Below are 17,834 nucleotides of genomic sequence, written 5' to 3' on the forward strand. Positions count from 1 at the left end.
TAAGATAACTTTGCATACTTTCGCAGCTGATCGGGCGATAGACGTGAAGCTGAAAAGGTCAGAAGATAAGTTTGAGGTTGAGAATATCTAAAGTGTATAACTTACCTTATCGGATGGACGGACGGGGTGTAAAAAAATCCAAAATGTCACTTCACAATATTCAAATAAGGCGTAGAGTGCACTCGCGAGCGTTCACAACGCATGGTCGCGGCGTGCGCTCGGAGTGAAGGCGCCGCGCTCACTAAGGCACCCGCGGAGCTTGAACCGGACCTCCAACACTCTTTTGACTTGTGACTCACAATCAGACCTTAAACGCTGTCTTCTATGTCCCAATCTGAATGTTCCCAGACCTGAATTAGATCTCGATCTTTGTTCTTTCACATAAGGTCAGGGGTTCCATGTGTCGTGAGGAGTTAATATGAGAATTTTTGGTAACAGTTCTTTTGTAAATTTTGAAATAATTTTATATGTTAAAGCGATGAGGTCATAGAGTCGGCTGATGCATAGGCCCTTATACAAAGGCGATAAATTAAACAATACACTTGACCTCCCGACTACTGGTTTCACGGTCAAGTTAAATTTCTAACTGTAGGTAAGCAACATTCTATTCTCTTTTCAGTGGCGACAACATGAATAGAACTTGCGTTCTCTTCGTTTTAAGGGCTACGCTTTATATATAAATATTATAAATTATTTTTTTATTGAAGTTACTTCAGGAGTTTCAATAACTTATGAAACGTTATTAAATATATTTACACAATATCTATACTTGGTCAACTAGATCTTGACAGTAGAAAAAGGCGGCAAATTTTAAAAATGTAGGCGCGAATGGATATCTTCCCATAGAAAATTTGAATTTCGCGCCTTTTTTTTCTGACAAGATTTGGTTGACCAGCTATATTTATATAAAGTCCATATGCTATCAGCTATCACAGGTCCTAACTGCTACCATGGACTAATCTGCTACACATAGATAATTAACAAACAAATAAAAAAAACCTACTAACAAATACAAATAACCTACAATAAGGATTGTAGGCGAGATGTTAAGTCTAAGAATTTTTTTTGCCCTTAATTTGACAGCTAATAAAGAGTTAACGCATAATGTACGGGGCCGTGAAGCGCCATCTACTTCAGCCGTCAATTTCGAAGAATAACCTTTGGTAGGTAGGTATGATTCCGTTGAAGACATTAGGTGAATTCAGCCCGCGAGTTCCGAGGTTTCGACGAAAGAGAAAGGGCCACGCACGGGAATCGCCGCACCCGTCTTCATATGCGGGAAGTTGGGATTGTCGGGAACAAAGGATGTGCGCAGAAATTCGATAGGGATGATGACACATGTTGAATTTTATAACAAAATCTATTAAAATAGATAGCAAACGAGCAATTTATCACAATAATGTGGATATTAAAATAAAATATTGAAAATATACAAAAATACAGGACTTGAAAGTTTCAAAATTTAAGTTTTTTCTTTAACTTCCAAAAACGATAAAAGTAAGGGTACCATTCGATTCCTTAAATTTCATCCAAAAAAATATTGTATAGCAACTATATACATAAACGCAACATTTCACCGACAAAAACGCAATTTTCTTGTTTTGTCCATACTACAAGATGGGCTCCCAGAGACCTTGACGTCACCTTCCCTTCTCGTTTTGTTTAGGGCGTTTCGCGAGTGTAGTGCGACTGTCGGCCTTTGACTACAATTTCTGACTTTTGTGTTACTTTAATGCAATGGGTCCTATATAGACATTTGATCCTAAAAACAAACTCGATTGATACCATAAATGAAAATTAGTCATGAAGCCTATTGGATCCGCGGAAATCTCGGAACTGCGTGCGTAGGTAGATAATTAAAACAATGTACGGTATTCAGTCCAAATCTATTGATTAACTACTTTTAACTAATAAGTAGGCACTGACAATCCAACCTCTAGACTGAGCTTAGGCCAATTCTTTCATGAAACCGATGCTGCCAAAAATACGGGGGTGCGGGGGGACGAGGTGAGCGAATCCCGTGCCGTGATTGGTCCGTTCAAAGACACGGACCAATCACGGCACGGGATTGACTCGAAGATGGAGTAACGCTACCGTATGTGTGGCAGAGGGGGTAGCGCGACTATGCTATGTCTAGAGGTTGGATTGTCTGTGTAAGTAGGTTACATAAACGTTACATAGGGTTGGGGTCTCGGAACCTGACGGTGCTGCGTCGCGGCGGGAGCGGCGAGTCGTTGTCGCTGTCGAAGGCTGGCTCATAGCTCTGGTTGACGTATGCGCCTGAAGTCGAAGGCCGCCCCAGGTCTTGGCGGAGCTGTAAATAAGGAACGTCCTTAGGCCTTGGGTCTCCTTCGTTTCCAAAATGAATACTTTATTATTGAGTATTTTTCAGACTCCACGAGCAAACGCGTGAATCGCCTCCCTCATGGCCTCGCAATAACCGAGATAGTTTGCTTGACGTATAATTTCCTGCAGCTTGAGGCGACGCGCGGCTTCGCTGTCACCCTATGAGGACTTCTGATGGTATATCGGAATACTTCAAATTGTCGGAAAATTCCGAAAATGGACTCTAAATTGATGGAAATAAGATTGATTTTCAGATTAAGTGTTTGTGTCCGGTCCATGTTGTTCACCAAATTACGAATATTAGATGTTTCACTTCGGTATTTGGTGCTCATTGTATTTTTTTTTGTTTATATATGTATTATAACCTTGATATATTCCATACTTTAATATCTTGTATCACATACTGTGCTTTGTTATTATAGCGTGTACTATGTAACGTATCATATATTCAGTTTCTATTTGCGAGTTCCTATAATTGGCTCTGTAATGCTATCTAAAAAGTCTAATGTATTATTCATAGCTCTTGGAATTCCTTGTATAAATTAATAAATAAATAAATAAATATACTAACCGGGATGGTCTGGTTGGCGAGCTGCGCCTGCGACTTGCGCCGCTCCTGCAGCACGGAGTCGCGGCGCGCCTGCAGCGCGCGCAGCGTCAGCCGCCGCGCGGCCTCCGTGCCGCCCAGGGATGGTAGCCGTGCGAGGATCTCCGATTCTAATAGGGATGATGACACATGTTGAATTTTATAACAAAATCTAGTATAATTTTTAAGAAAAAAAAACCGATTTCTATGCGGCCCGGTGAAAGATTATTGTAGATGGTGCGCTATGTAGAAAAGGAGGTAAAACCACCCACTTTTCTAGTAGCATTTCGTTTCTGTAACGCTAGCTCGCAGTTCTAACCTAACCTAACCCACTTAACGGCGCATGCGGTGCGGTGTACGGGGGTTTGAGCGAGAGGGGTTTGGCCTCATCATACTTTATACCTACATTTCTACCATAAAGTAATCATAGTAGTTTGTTTAGTTTAGGTATCATTGTGGTTTTCCGGGTCAAGGTCCGGGTCTGTGTCCGAGTCCGGGTCCGGGTCCGAACCGGATCCAGGTACGAGGCCGGATCTGGATCCGAGTCCGGGTCCCAGTCCAAGTCAAAGTCGAAATTCGAAATCACCAAACATGTACTATGCGTCGTTGAAGAGTTCTGTTCTGATCATCATCAGCAGTTCCAGTTCATCAAATGCGACAGTTTTTAATGTTAATGCTTTATTTTAAGATGAAAATACAGAAAATTATATACGTGTGACTTTAAGATTTGAGGAGTTCCCTCGATTTCTCATGGATCCCATGTTCAGAACTTGAGCTTGACATAAATATGGCTTAAAAACCTAACTTGCTTAACAAACATAACGAAAAGGAAAAATCGCCAAACGCGAGCTATGCGTCGTTAAAGAGTTTCGTTCTGGTCATCATCAGCAGTTACACTTCCTCAAATAATACTTTTTAAATGTATATGCTTGATTTGTTGATTAAAACACAACAATCACTATATGTATGCCTTTAAGATTTGAGGAGTTCCCTCGATTCCTTATGGATCTCATCATCAGAACTCGAGCTTGACAGAAATGTGGCTTAAAAACTAAACTTGCTTAACAAACATAACGAAGAGGACAAATCGCCAAACGTGAACTATGGGTCGTTGAAGAGATCTGTTCTGATCATCATCAGCAGTTCCACTTCATCAAATGCGACAGTTTTTAATAAAATGCTTGATTTTCTGATGAAAATACAAAAATTTCTATACGCACGCCTTTAAGATTTGAGGAGTTCCCTCGATTCCTCATGGATCCCATCATCAGAACTCGAGCTTGACAAAAATGTGGCTTAAAAACTTAACTTGCTTAACAAACATAACGAAGAGGACAAATCGCCAAACGTGAACTATGCGTCGTTGAAGAGTTCCGTTCTGATCATCATCAGCAGTTCCACTTCATCAAATGTCACGTTTCTGAATGTATATGCTTGATTTGTTGATAAAAACACAAAAATCACTATATGTATGCCTTTAAGATTTGAGGAGTTCCCTCGATTCCTCATGGATCCCATCATCAGAACTGGGTTTTGACAAAAACGGGACCAATCTGTATGCATATACATACAATCAAAAAAAGAATTTTCAAAATCGGTCCAGTAATGACGGAGATATGAAGTAACAAACATAAAAAAAAAATAAAAAAAATAAAAAAAATAAAAAAAAAAAAAAATAAAAAAAAAACATACAACCGAATTGATAACCTCCTCCTTTTAGATTTGGAAGTCGGTTAAAAATAGATAGCAAACGAGCAATTTATCACAATAATGTGGATATTAAAATAAAATATTGAAAAATTACAAAAATACAGGACCTGAAAGTTTCAAAATTTAAGTTTTTTTTAACTTCCAAAAACGATAAAAGTAAGGGTACCATTCGATTCCTTACATTTCATCCAAAAAAATATTGTATAGCAACTATATACATAAACGCAATAATATTTCACCGACAAAAACGCAATTTTCTTGTTTTGTCCATTCTACAAGATGGGCGATGACGTCACGGCCCTTGGCCGTTTTGTATAGGGCGTTTCGCGAGTGAAGTGCGACTGTCGGACTTTGACTACAATTTCTGACTTTTGTGTTACTTTAATGCAATGGGTCCCATATAGACATTTGATCCTAAAAACAAACCCGATCGATTGATACCATAAAAAAAAATGAGTCATGTAGCCTATTACAAATAAAAGTCAATCGTAATGTTTTATAGATAGTAGGAATAGACGGTGAAGCAAATCTTGTCAGTAAAAAAAGGCGCGAAATTCAAATTTTCTATGGGGTCGATATCCCTTCGCGCCTACATTTTTCAAATTTGCCGCCTTTTTCTACTGACAAGATCTGCTTGACCAAGTTTATTTCTAACATTCTTCTGGATGTATAAGTAAGTAAGAAGCAAGTACGGACATAACAATGTACTACGATCCGTCCTCATTTATCTCTTTGACCTATAAAGACTGCCACAGCTTCACGCATTATTTGCAATAAGGTTTACGATGGCGCGTTATTTGGGCCGATTTTTATTTTGTTGTCGTTTCAGTTCGTCAGGTTTCGATAAAATTTGGTGAATACTGAGATAGGTAGTTCCTATTCTGTACAATATTAGCTCAATTTTACCGGGTGTCGTAAAAAAAATTGTCCCGAGTTACGATAACGTAATGCAATTTTTGTAAATCAACGGAAAATTACGTACATTTTTGTCCCAAATTGGGATATTGAGTTTATTCTGCTCTTCAAACTTACCAAAATTTGGCGAAAAAAATCGACATCAAAATAAAAATGTATACTTAATAAGCACGCTTATAAAGCGTTCAAAGGGTTAAACAAGTTTATACTATTTTTTACATCGTTTAAATACAAATAAAGGTTTAAGTTTTTTTAGTCAATTCGTAAGTAATCACATATTATGATTGCTGTGAAACAACTAGACATTGCGTAGGTACTTAGATTTTGTATTATATACGAGTGATTTAATTAAGCATCTCCCAAAAGCGGTACATTCAACCTAAATATCTTAATAGGCTACATTCCTACTAGTCAAATCAGCTTCTTTTTTAGAACTGTCAAAACGATTTGCTAATATGGAATTTATATGAAAACGAATGTAGTGACGTCACGGTAAACTCACCTACTTTTTATATTTCAATCCGATTTATTAAATAGAAATTGTGTTTAAAAATAACTGCTGTCCATGTTTTTCTAATAATTATTTGGTGCTTTATTTCGTGCACGGTTTGAAATAATTTATTTTAAGTACAGGAAACATCCCTATTTTAAAACAGACAAAACTTACTCGGATTCTGAATGACAGAAGAGAGCCTCTTCTCAAAGTTGGCCTCCAGGTTGACTTCGTTAGGCCTTACCGTCCGCCGCCGCTCCAGGTTCTTGATGGTCTGTCGTCTGGTCACGTGTGTCGCGTCTATGCCGTCGTCTGCGACCGGGTCGTCGGTTATTTTCTTATTATTAAGCAAGTCTTTGATAATCGCAAATGCTTGGGTCTCTAATACGGCGTGCTGGGTAGTGTCGTTGGGCTGTAATTGGAATGTATTTTTCACCTCAGCAGCTCGAACAAGGGTACTTTGCTACTTAAAAACAGTGAGCAAAATCGCATTTTGCTCACTGAGTGAGACAAAATGAGCAAAATGAGATTTTGCTCACTGTTTTTAAGTAGCAAAGTACCCTTGTTCGATTTGCTGAGGTGAAAATTTAATTGTTGGTATATCTTAAGAAAACATGAGTGAATAGAGGTAAGTGATGAAGAAGGAATACATTTTTCGGGTTCTCTAATATGTTCTCACTGCTGAGGTGAAAAATGTTCTACACGAGATCAAAGTTATTTACATCTCGTGCGCTTTTGAGTCCCTTACTACGCTCAAGATTCTAAATTAGATCTATTATAGAATCTTTCGCTTGCACGGGACTCAAAATAAGCACTCGAAGAAATATCAAACTTTGATCTCTTGTTGTACAAATAACTATTGACGACTGGTCTGGCCTAATGGGTAGTGACCCTGCCTGTGAAGCCGCGGTCCTGGGTTCGAATCCAAGTGGGCATTTATTTGTGTGATGAGCACAGATATTTGTTCCTGAGTCTTGTGTGTTTTCTATGTATTTGTATTATTATATATATATCGTTGTCTGAGTACCCACGACACAAGCCTTCTTGAGCTTACTGTGGGACTTAGTCAATCTGTGTAAGAATGTCCTATAATATATATTTATTTATAAATAAAAGTATGGTTAGATAATGTGTAAGGTTTTCTTTTATACTACGTCGGTGACAAACAAGCATAAGGCCCGCCTGATGGTATGCAGTCACTGTAGCCCATGAACGCCATGTGCTTTACATGCGCTTTACCGAAACTTTAAAGTTTAATTGTATTGAAATTACAGTTCCGGCTTTTTGGCACGGCTCATGACATAGGCACTAGGTTTTACGAAAGCGACTGCCAGTGACCTTCCAATCCAGACGGAAAACTAGGTCTTATTGGGATTAGTCCGGTTTCGTCACGATGTTTTTCTTCACCGAAGACTGACTGGTAAATATCAACAGATATATCGTACAAAAGTTTCGATAAACTCATTGATTGGTACAGTCAGCAGCAGAAGTTGCTAAGCAGGCGAGGTGTTCAAAATTACCTTGACACGCTCTTATTCTCTTAACAATAAAGTCGCGTCAAGATCATTTTGAACACCTCACTCGCTTAGCAACTATTGCTGCTGACTGTACGAGCCAAGGTTTTATCCGGCGGACTGCAGATTGAAAGTGGCTACCAGCGCTCACTTGCTAAAGCACATATGGGCGTTTTTTTTTTGTTGACCCAAACACTTTTTTTTAAATTTGGGTTTCTTTATGTTATTTCTACTCAGAATCACGAGCTCTTTCTATCCTAATAGGAGAAAAAAAGTGTCCTAAGGTTTTTATTTCCATTCCGTCACCATTTTTCATAGACTTTGTATGGTGGTCGCGTAATGGAAAGATCGAAAAATGTATGGAAACTTTGGGACACTTTTTTTCTCCTATTAGGATAGAAAGAGCTCGTGATTCTGAGTAGAAATAACATAAAAAATCCCAAATTTAAAAAAAAGTGTTTGGGACAACAAAAAAAAATGCCCATATAATACGAAATGATAAGTAAATAAAGCGACAACTTACCGACTTCGTGCAGTACCAGTTCAATTTGACCGTAGACAAGAGATGCGTCAAAGTGCCCACTCGGTGGAAAAGCATGGCGGTGAACTGAATCAACATTACAGAGCCGAAAAACACGAGGAATAACAACCCGATAGGCTCAAGCATCAAATAATCTCGTTCGATTTGAACCTAAAAATAGATACATCTATTCAATAAAAAATCTAAGAATACTAATACTCCTTATAATAGCGTTTTTCCGGTTGTCCTACCATAAAGGCGCTTGTAATATGCCTTTGGCAACGTACCTAAACCTTAGTTTTTACAAATAAGCGACAACCATAACTTCCCAGAGGGCAAACTAGGAATTGTAAGGATTAGTCACAATCACGACATTATATTATAATTCAATACAATCGTATTTTTTTCTGTCAGTAAATTACGATTGGGAAATGGCAAAAAGTTTCATCATGTATTGGATTTCTAGATTTAAGGTGCAGTAGGTTCGGCCAGCAGAGTTTTTCAAAAGTCGTGGCGCTTTTTTAGATCACAATACGGCTGCCACAAATTTAATTAGCAATATTGAGTGCTTTCTCTAGGGACTTCAGAAATTCGAATCCTGAATTTTGACTTTCGTTCGATAGAAAAAAATCACAAACATAGGTCTAAAATTCACTTTAAAAACTTGTAATAAATTTTGCACAATAGCTAAAAATATGAAAATTGCTTCTAAAACTCGGTAATACTATGATTGAAGGAACTCGGTGATTACTTTTATTATAATTAAAACACAAAAAAAATTCAAGAACATGATATCCGCGCTCCCGAGCACGCACTTCCGTCTCGCTTACGCTCAGTGAGAGTAAACATCAATAATCTTTACAGTACATATGGTGCTACTTTACCGCCCTAGGGCGGAATTATGGGCAATACGTGACTATAAAAACCGGCCAAGTGCGAGTCGGACTCGCGCACGGAGGGTTCCGCACCATCAACAAAAAATAGAGCAAAACAAGCAAAAAAAAACAAGCAAAAAAACGGTCACCCATCCAAGTACTGACCCCGCCCGACGTTGCTTAACTTCGGTCAAAAATCACGTTTGTTGTATGGGAGCCCCACTTAAATCTTTATTTTATTCTGTTTTTAGTATTTGTTGTTATAGCGGCAACAGAAAACCATCATCTGTGAAAATTTCAACTGTCTAGCTATCACGGTTCATGAGATACAGCCGGGTGACAGACGGACGGACGGACGGACGGACGGACGGACGGACAGCGGAGTCTTAGTAATGGGGTCCCGTTTTTACCCTTTGGGTACGGAACCCTAATAAAAAAAATTAAAGGGCCACATGTACTGTAAAACGTTGTAAAATACACGTGCCAAAAGGTAATTCGTACTTACTAGATTAGAGTCGTCGTCATAGGTAATTTCCACTTTTTGTCCGAAAGGCCACTGGAAGTGCAGCTGGTCCTGGTTGAGCTGCAGCAGGAAGATGATCACAATGAACAGCGCGTTCAGCATCACGAACGCGAACACCATTTTGTCGCGGAGGTCCTTTAAATCCTTCGCAATACGAGCCTGAAATATTATGATTTTTTGAAAATCTATTTTTAGAAACAACGTATGGTCTCACTATTAAATTAAATTTGATTTATTTGCGACCAACTTGGATCAATTCAATATGTGTTAGTGACAGTTTTTATCTTAAGGCTTGGTATAATATACAAAATATTAGCAGTGCGCATGCGAGTTTCATTACATTACGTCATTTGATCGGTCGGCTGAATTGATGTAACCTCAATGCTGCCCCCTTAAGCCAATTAAAGTCTATTTTTTTATTCGGTAGACTGAAATGACAGTTAATAGTATGAACATGAAATGTCATTTCATACTATTAACTGTCATTTCAGTCTACCGAATAAAAAAATAGACTTTAGCGGTATCTCAAATCAAAATTTAATGCAAACATATACTTTAAACTCTTTATCTTATAATTCCATTTTCAACCATTTTTGTTTTTGAGATACCGCACTGGATACCGCTAATTGGCTTAAGGGGGCAGAATGGTCCGCAATGTAACTAAAATCGTATACCGTACTAGGACACTTCCTATAAAACCGAAGTTTGGCAGCGATTCAAGGACGAATCATGCCATCCCTTTCTAATGTATGGCACTATCCCTTTTGGCAATTAAGCCGAATGGAGCCGAGTTTGCCCGAAAGGAGTGTCTCCCCACTGGCGCCGTCTAAATGAGCCTTACACCCTTGTCGGAATACTCGGAAGTTGATATTGGGCTATAACCGCGCGCGTCAGTTGACGTCTTAAGGCTCATTTAGACGATGCGAGAACTCGCATGCGAGTTTCATTACATTGCTGGTTTTGGTCGGTCGGTTGAATTGGACGTAACCAACAGTCCGCAATGTAACTAAAATCGCATGCGAGTTCTAGCGCCGTCTAAATCAGACCTTAGGCGGTATATGACGGCACCGCTTTCGGAGGAAACCAAAGCAGGTATTTTGCAGTATTTTATTTGCGAGTAAACATAATGTACTAACTTGTTCTTCCTGATTTTCGTCAAGAGGCCTCAAGTAGGTGTCGATGAGGTCCTTCCAGAACTGGTTCTCGGCTGTACTGAGGAAGTCCACTTCTCCCTTCTTTACGTCAGGGTCCTCTACCCAGTAGGGGTTGATCAGGTCATCTCTCTCTTCCTGTCAAAATGAGAAAGTAAATATTAATGGTTGCAACGAATAACCAAAGCGAATAAGGCAAATTGACTTGAACATTGCCGTCGTCTGTTTGTGAAGCATAACATATTGACAGTGACATCACTTTACATATACTTAGTCTGTATTTTTGTTTATAAAAATGAGACCCGATTTGCATGTAAAAACAAAAATAGACATCCTAGATTAAGACATAAATTTGACATACAATTACCAGAATCTAAAAATTATATACTTTTCAAAAGAAGTCTGGAATACATGGGAATTAACGTTTATAATTTTTTAAATGAGGACATTAGACAATGTGATAATATTATTGACTTTTCCAAAAAATTAAAATCATTTCTACTAATAAGACCATATTATAATCTAAAGGAATATTTTGATAACTTGTCATTTTAATTGTAATTAGATTATTATTTTAATTTAAGTTAATCTAAGATTTTGCATGCCATATTGTGGTAGACCATACATGCATGCACACAATAGCTACAATAAGTACCTATAACACCCCTGTCTTGGCGGAGGTGAACTGTAATCTGTAATTACCCCAGTGCCCCAAAATATGACTATTACTTTAAACAAAGGAGGCTGTAGTGAGACTCCTATTTTTGACACATGGTGTTTTGTATATATCTGTTTTGCGTCGATTATTTTAATATAGACCATAGGTATCGTCTTGGGTCGTCCCATTCGTTTTTCGTCAAGTTCTTAAATTAGTCCTATTCTGCTTTCGTCACCCATTCTACATTCGTCACAAGCGGTGGCTTTCAATGTAGAATGCGTGACGAACGCAGAATAGGACTAATTTAAGAACTTGACGAAAAACGAATGGGTCGACCCAAGACGATACCAGAGTGCCTACCGCGAACCACGTTCGACGTGTTGCCTCTCTGTCGCACTTGTAAATTCGTACGTAAGTGTGACAGGGAGGAAACATGTCGGACGTGGTTCGCGGTAGGCCCTCTGACCGTACGGTTATTAAGATAAAGTCCATCACTCAATCAGAATCGAGGTGTCTGAGGAATTAGTAAAATAACAAGTTACCCTGGGTGTATCAGCAGATAAGTCGTCCTCTTCTACAAATTCATCCAATAAAGCATGTGTTTCCCGCAAATGCAGGGTGGACCGTCGCCTTGGCGCTTCGGGGGCTTCCGTGCAGGCGCCGCTACATAAACATAACAATACTCTTTAGTGCACACCTCAACAAAACGGTACAAACAAAATCGGTCTTATCGGTAAAGAGCGATTTCTTCCAGGTGAAAAAATATATTAAAATAGCGAACGCATAAACGTATAGAGTTAAACCAAGAGAAGTCTGCAGTGATTTTGATAGCACACGCACAATAGCACACAATTTCATAGAAGTTTGACGTTTAAAATAACACTGCGTGTGCTATCAAAATCGTTGCAGACTTCTCTTGGTTCAACTCTATAAAGCCTGACCAGGATATATATAGTCAGGATCATATAGTCCTCTATATGATCACGCGCCATGTTGCGGAATTTCACTGGAACTAATATTTTCATACTATACTGTACTGTCATATACAGGATGGATTTTCTTTTTGGGTCAGTGGGGGCAGCTACCAGATCCCGTGCTGCTACGAGAAAACGGTCTAAGAAGACCTTCCCTCGATTTCAAATTAATGAAGATTGGCTTTTACAGATTTTGGAAAAAACATACAGGGTGCGAGAAAAAGGTCATTTTTGACAAACTTTTTTTTTGATGCCAATCGATCCCATTCCTATTAAGGATCAAAAGCTTGTATGGAACCAAAAAAAAATTTCCCGATACAATTTGTATGAAAATGAAAACTTGTATTTTTCACATGCTGTTTTTGTATGCCAATCGATTCCATTCCTATCCAGTATCAATAGTTTCCTAGGGGTCAACTTACGGTAATGTACTAAAAAGCCACAAATTAATAAAAACTTTTTCCATACATTTACTATGGAGAAAACGTGAAATTTAATTCACATTTTTCTATCTGGCCAATCAGTCCTGTTACATTTAAGGACCACAATACTGTATGAAGACATTGCTGTAGGACTGATGGGCGAGATAGAAAATTGAGAATAACATTTCACATTTTCCCCATAGTAAATGTATGGAAAAAGTTTTTATTAATTTGTGGCTTTTTAGTACATTACCGTAAGTTGACCCATAGGAAACTATTGATACTGGATAGGAATGGAATCGATTGGCATACAAAAACAGCATGTGAAAAATAAAAGTTTTCATTTTCATACAAATTGTATGGGAAAAGTTTTCCTCGATTTGTGGCTTTTCTAGCCGGAAATTTTTTTTTGGTTCCATACAAGCTTTTGATCCTTAATAGGAATGGGATCGATTGGCATCAAAAAAAAGTTTGTCAAAAATTACCTTTTTCTCGCACCCTGTATGTTTTTTCCAAAATCTGTAAAAGCCAATCTTCATTAATTTGAAATCGAGGGAAGGTCTTCTTAGACCGTTTTCTCGTAGCAGCACGGGATCTGGTAGCTGCCCTCACTGACCCAAAAAGAAAATCCAACCTGTATATACATGAGAATAACAGCGCCCTCTTGACAATGATCATATATTTCTGGTCAGGCTTTACATAATTAGACAAATAAATATTAAATTGCCCTTGTCCCTTCGTCCCGATCTGGTAATCTCGATCCGGCCGGGTTACTATCAAATGTACCTTATCGCTAAAGGACAAGATAGCTGAAATGTCTGGATTGTGTTATGTCTTTGTGACAACATATGAATGCTAAATGCCTCTTTAGCAAAACGTCTGGATCTTAGAATGTTACAATTTAAAATGACCTAGCAGCAAAAATTCTTTATCTTCGAATGTCTTTCTTTATTACTTAATAGACACAAACGCTAAATAGTTTGTATTGTGTAATGTCTTTTTTACTAAATGGAATAAACGCCAAACGACCCGTTAGCATAACGTCTTGATTTTGATATGACACTTGATAATTAAAACCTTCCCGCGCATATTTTGTATTATGTAAACACATTGACACATTACATTTCATGACGTTTTGCTACTAACTCGTTCTGTGTTCACGTCAATCAAATAATTTTACTTTCGGCTTATTAGGTATTCTAATCATACGGACTATTTATATTTCCAGACGTTTGGCTACTTAGTCATTCTAATTCTTAGCCATCCAGCTAAATTGACTCTTTGCTGACTGAGTATTCTACTTTCATGTAGTCCAGCTGAATTGACTCTATGCTGACTGTGTATTTTACTTTTATGTCATCTAGCTGAAATGGTTGTTTAGCGATAAGGTAATTTTGATAGTAACCCATCCGGCCTCGTTTTGCTCTGACTCACACACGATCGGCAATACCAGAAATCCACTTACAGAGAGTCCAATTTCTTCCCAAGTTTCTCCAGCTCATGAGAGATTTTCAACAAATGCAAGTCTTCCTTATGGTCCTTAGGGTTAGTGCAGCACATGCACTTGAACAGGCCCGCGACGCTCAACTCCATTGAGCCGCTGTCCTCATCCGAGTTGCCGAACATTTTTTTAACACTCTGAGTGTCCATTTTCTTTTGAGCTTCTTCGGCATCTTTTTTCTCTTGCTCGATTTCCTTTCGAAAACGAATGGAGTCTTTTAAAAATATATTTAATGTTAATTCAATTCAACAGTTTAATGTTATTCCTAAATAACGCGGTTAAAAATATCTGACGTAGTATAAAACAAAGTCGCTTCCCGCGGTCTGTCTGTCCCTATGTATGCTTAGATCTTTAAAACTACGCAACGGATTTTGATGCGGTTTTTTTAAATAGCCGATAGAAGCCGGAGCGGTTCGCTAGTACTCTACAATTTTGTGATTTTTTAGAACGGAAGCTCCATTTTGACGGTTCATTATTGAAGTTGAGTTCCTTATGGACTATTTTTGATGATTTTATGCCAGTGGCGGTGTTCCATAAGGGACACCATATAATATATCATGGCAAATATGGTCTTGCGAGATACTTTTCAAGGGATGTTGCGGATGCAGATTTTTTGACATCCGCGGATGCGGATGCGGATATTTAAAGGCTCACATCCGCGGATGCGGATGCGGATGTTAAGATTAGGTACTTAGAAAACGTCAAATATTACATTTTTAGTATTTTTTTATTAAAAAAAAAACGAAACGTTTAGTATTTGAGCAAGAATATAGGTGCGTTATACTTACTAAACAGTAACTTGTCCGACTTTTCTGGATCTAGACGATTTCGTTATAGGTAATAACGAAATTATCTAGCACTTACGCCCCCGCTAAGACGTTCCTGTACCGACTTGTTCGACATCCGCATCCGCATAAGCTCCGCATCGATTTTATGCGGATTCGGATGCAGATGCGGATGTTGAAAATAATGCGGAAGTTCCGCGGTTGTGGATGCGGATGTTCGCAACATCCCTGCTTTCAACTCCTTAAGTAATCAGTCATCAACTGACAGAATATCTGATATTCTTGTAGATGAATAGAAACAAATACCTAAAGACACCGTTTTAATTTATTATTAGGCAAAATAAAATAAATAGTGAAAAAGTTTGTATTTGTTTAACAATTGGCTTTGATTTGAAATAAACGGGCTCACCTTTAAAGTTTTCTTCTGAGCCACCTCGCGCGTACCCCACGAGACGTTGTTCAAGTTACACAACGAGTATATAATGAGCAACATGTACATGCTAGGGATCGTGATGTAATACACGATCAGGTACAATAAACAGATGATCTCCTGAGGGTGCAGCGCGGCCGTTATGAAGAATATGCCGAAGGTTATTATAGTAAAGATGCTCGAGGGAGCCAGCCAACCGTCCTCGACTATTTGGAGAGCTATGCCGACTATGACCATCATCATTAGCATGGCGTATATACAGGTTATGGCCGATGCGAGCATTAGCTGTAAGCAATACAATTTAGTCAGAAAATTAATTCCTAAAGTTAAATGCAATACTAATTTTGAAACCTCTTTTAATTGTGTGACTTATCGTATGGGAACAAGGTAAACAATTGAGTGATATTTTAAAATGAGTTATTGCACTTTACGTGACACTCAAAACGGCAAAAACGGAACGCTTAAACTCTGTTTTCCTAGGATAGCGGCGCCGTCATATAGCGGCCGTCTCCATACAAAATAATACGGCTAAATATGAATACGGCTACCCTAACACCGCACCGCTATCCTAGGACATAGACTAGGAATCCTCTAGACGGAGTTTAGAGCAATTATTTCATGAAACCGATGCTGCCAAAAATACTGGGTGCCGTGATTGGTCCGTTCAAAGACACGGACGTCACACAAAGACACTTTGACTCGAAAATGGAGTAAAATTACCGTATATTTGTGGCAGAGGGGGTAACGCTACTATGCTCAGTCTGGAGGATGTCGCTTATATTCGTCCGCTGTTTTCACCGGATAACGGACCGTGATACTGATACGTCACCACTTGTGTTATCACGTGAGTCGATTTTTTTTTTCTTTTAATAACATTACCTGTGTTTCAGACTTGCAAGTCATGCAGACGGCGATGAACAACACGACGGGTATCAAGTTCAATATGAGCGCGTTGATATTGCTGATGCCTGTGATGGCGTTCATGGCGCCGATCATCATGAGGAAGATGGTACCCGGGCCCAGGATCGTACCCACCATCAACAGCATCTGAAAAATACGAATAAATTAGGTGCATACTATTTTGTAAAAGATTTTCAACGATTTCTATACTGAATGGTGATTATCCCGGATCGTTTGCTCTAAGCAAGGATAAAAGATAAGATAAGACGCGTATTGAAGAGTAAAATATTGTAGCCACGAATTTAACAGGTAAAGTAGATGACTTACTTTACATTACTTACATTATGCGCTATCTATGTTTCCAAGCTTTATACCATTTGGCCTATTCATAGCTTCTAAGTTCTTCATAGTACCTATTCTTTTGTCGATGGTTCCGAGTAAAAATCGCTTAAGGTGACGGTAGAGGTGGGTAAATTTTCAGATTCTGTCAATTTACCCCATTTCACACACAAGCGCACTTCACGCACACTACCTCACTTTACTGGGACAGGTCATTGACCCATCAAGTTTTTTTAAGATAGCGTTTTGAGTTTAGTGTTAACCACTGACCTCTTTTGAGGAACAGAAACTGTAAAACGTTCCATTGAAAGAAGAAAGAGAAACAATACATTAAATCTTGCTCTCCTTGTCTGTTCATGTCACACGTGACGTATTTAAATTCTAATTTAATTCATTTGATTGTTAACTATTTTCTGCATATTATGGCTTTGTCGAGATACGCGTTTTGTAAAGTTAAACCGAATAAACCCAGATGTCATTAAGTCAGATGTAAAATGTTATTTACTACTCTATACGGTTATTCATAAGGCGAAAAATCAATTCAATTAAAAATTTAAATAAATAAAGTTTCGGCAGGGTGGAAATTTAATTAAGGCCGACAAAATAAAATTTAATAATATATGTCGGCTGATGTACCCCTAAGATCTTTACAGATTTACTTGTACGAGTATCGTATATTCGCTATTTATTTTGCTATTAAATTTATAAAATTAAAATAAATAATTAAATATTATACTGGCATTCCACCGGTATTATTTCAGTGCTGAACTGATTATCTTCGATCGTAGCCTTGATGATGTAGTTGTACTTACACTTACGGCGGTAGGAGCGGCAATGAACCCCGCGCAGCGTAGAACGAGAGGTGCGTTGGGATAAGTGCATATACATATAATTCTTCGTGCGTCTGTCTGTATGTCCGTCCGTCTGTCACAGTCTATTTTCTCCGAAACTACTGGACCAATTCAGTTGAAATTTGGCACACATATGTAAATTTGGCACACAAATGTAAATTTGTGACCCAAAGATGGACGTGTAACGTAAATAAAATGTATTTTAGAGAATTTGAAATACGGTAGCCATTTTTTTGGGGGGGGGGTAAATGAAAAAATTAAAAAATATGTTTTTTAAACTATATAGTGTTACATATCAAATAAAAGAGCTCATTGTAAGAATCTCAAAGATATATTTTTTT

At 38.3% G+C, this 17,834-nt stretch overlaps 1 protein-coding gene across 1 annotated transcript in view; it reads right to left on the bottom strand.

Annotated features, from left to right (window-relative positions):
* Positions 1-2,173: 2,173 nt before the first annotated feature.
* The window catches only part of LOC134648243 (chitin synthase chs-2-like), a 36,092-nt gene continuing 20,431 nt past the window's right edge, over positions 2,174-17,834 (bottom strand). Inside the window, exons 14-23 of the mRNA XM_063502729.1 lie at positions 16,283-16,450; positions 15,383-15,688; positions 14,153-14,382; positions 11,834-11,954; positions 10,619-10,771; positions 9,465-9,641; positions 8,088-8,255; positions 6,225-6,462; positions 2,918-3,063; positions 2,174-2,314 (exon numbers count right to left, since the gene is read on the bottom strand). Coding sequence (XP_063358799.1) covers positions 2,174-2,314; positions 2,918-3,063; positions 6,225-6,462; positions 8,088-8,255; positions 9,465-9,641; positions 10,619-10,771; positions 11,834-11,954; positions 14,153-14,382; positions 15,383-15,688; positions 16,283-16,450 — 1,848 coding nt within the window. The remainder of the gene's footprint in view (positions 2,315-2,917; positions 3,064-6,224; positions 6,463-8,087; positions 8,256-9,464; positions 9,642-10,618; positions 10,772-11,833; positions 11,955-14,152; positions 14,383-15,382; positions 15,689-16,282; positions 16,451-17,834) is intronic.

The sequence above is a fragment of the Cydia amplana genome, chromosome 5, assembly GCF_948474715.1.
Source record: "Cydia amplana chromosome 5, ilCydAmpl1.1, whole genome shotgun sequence".
In the NCBI taxonomy this organism is placed as follows: Eukaryota; Metazoa; Arthropoda; class Insecta; order Lepidoptera; family Tortricidae; genus Cydia; species Cydia amplana.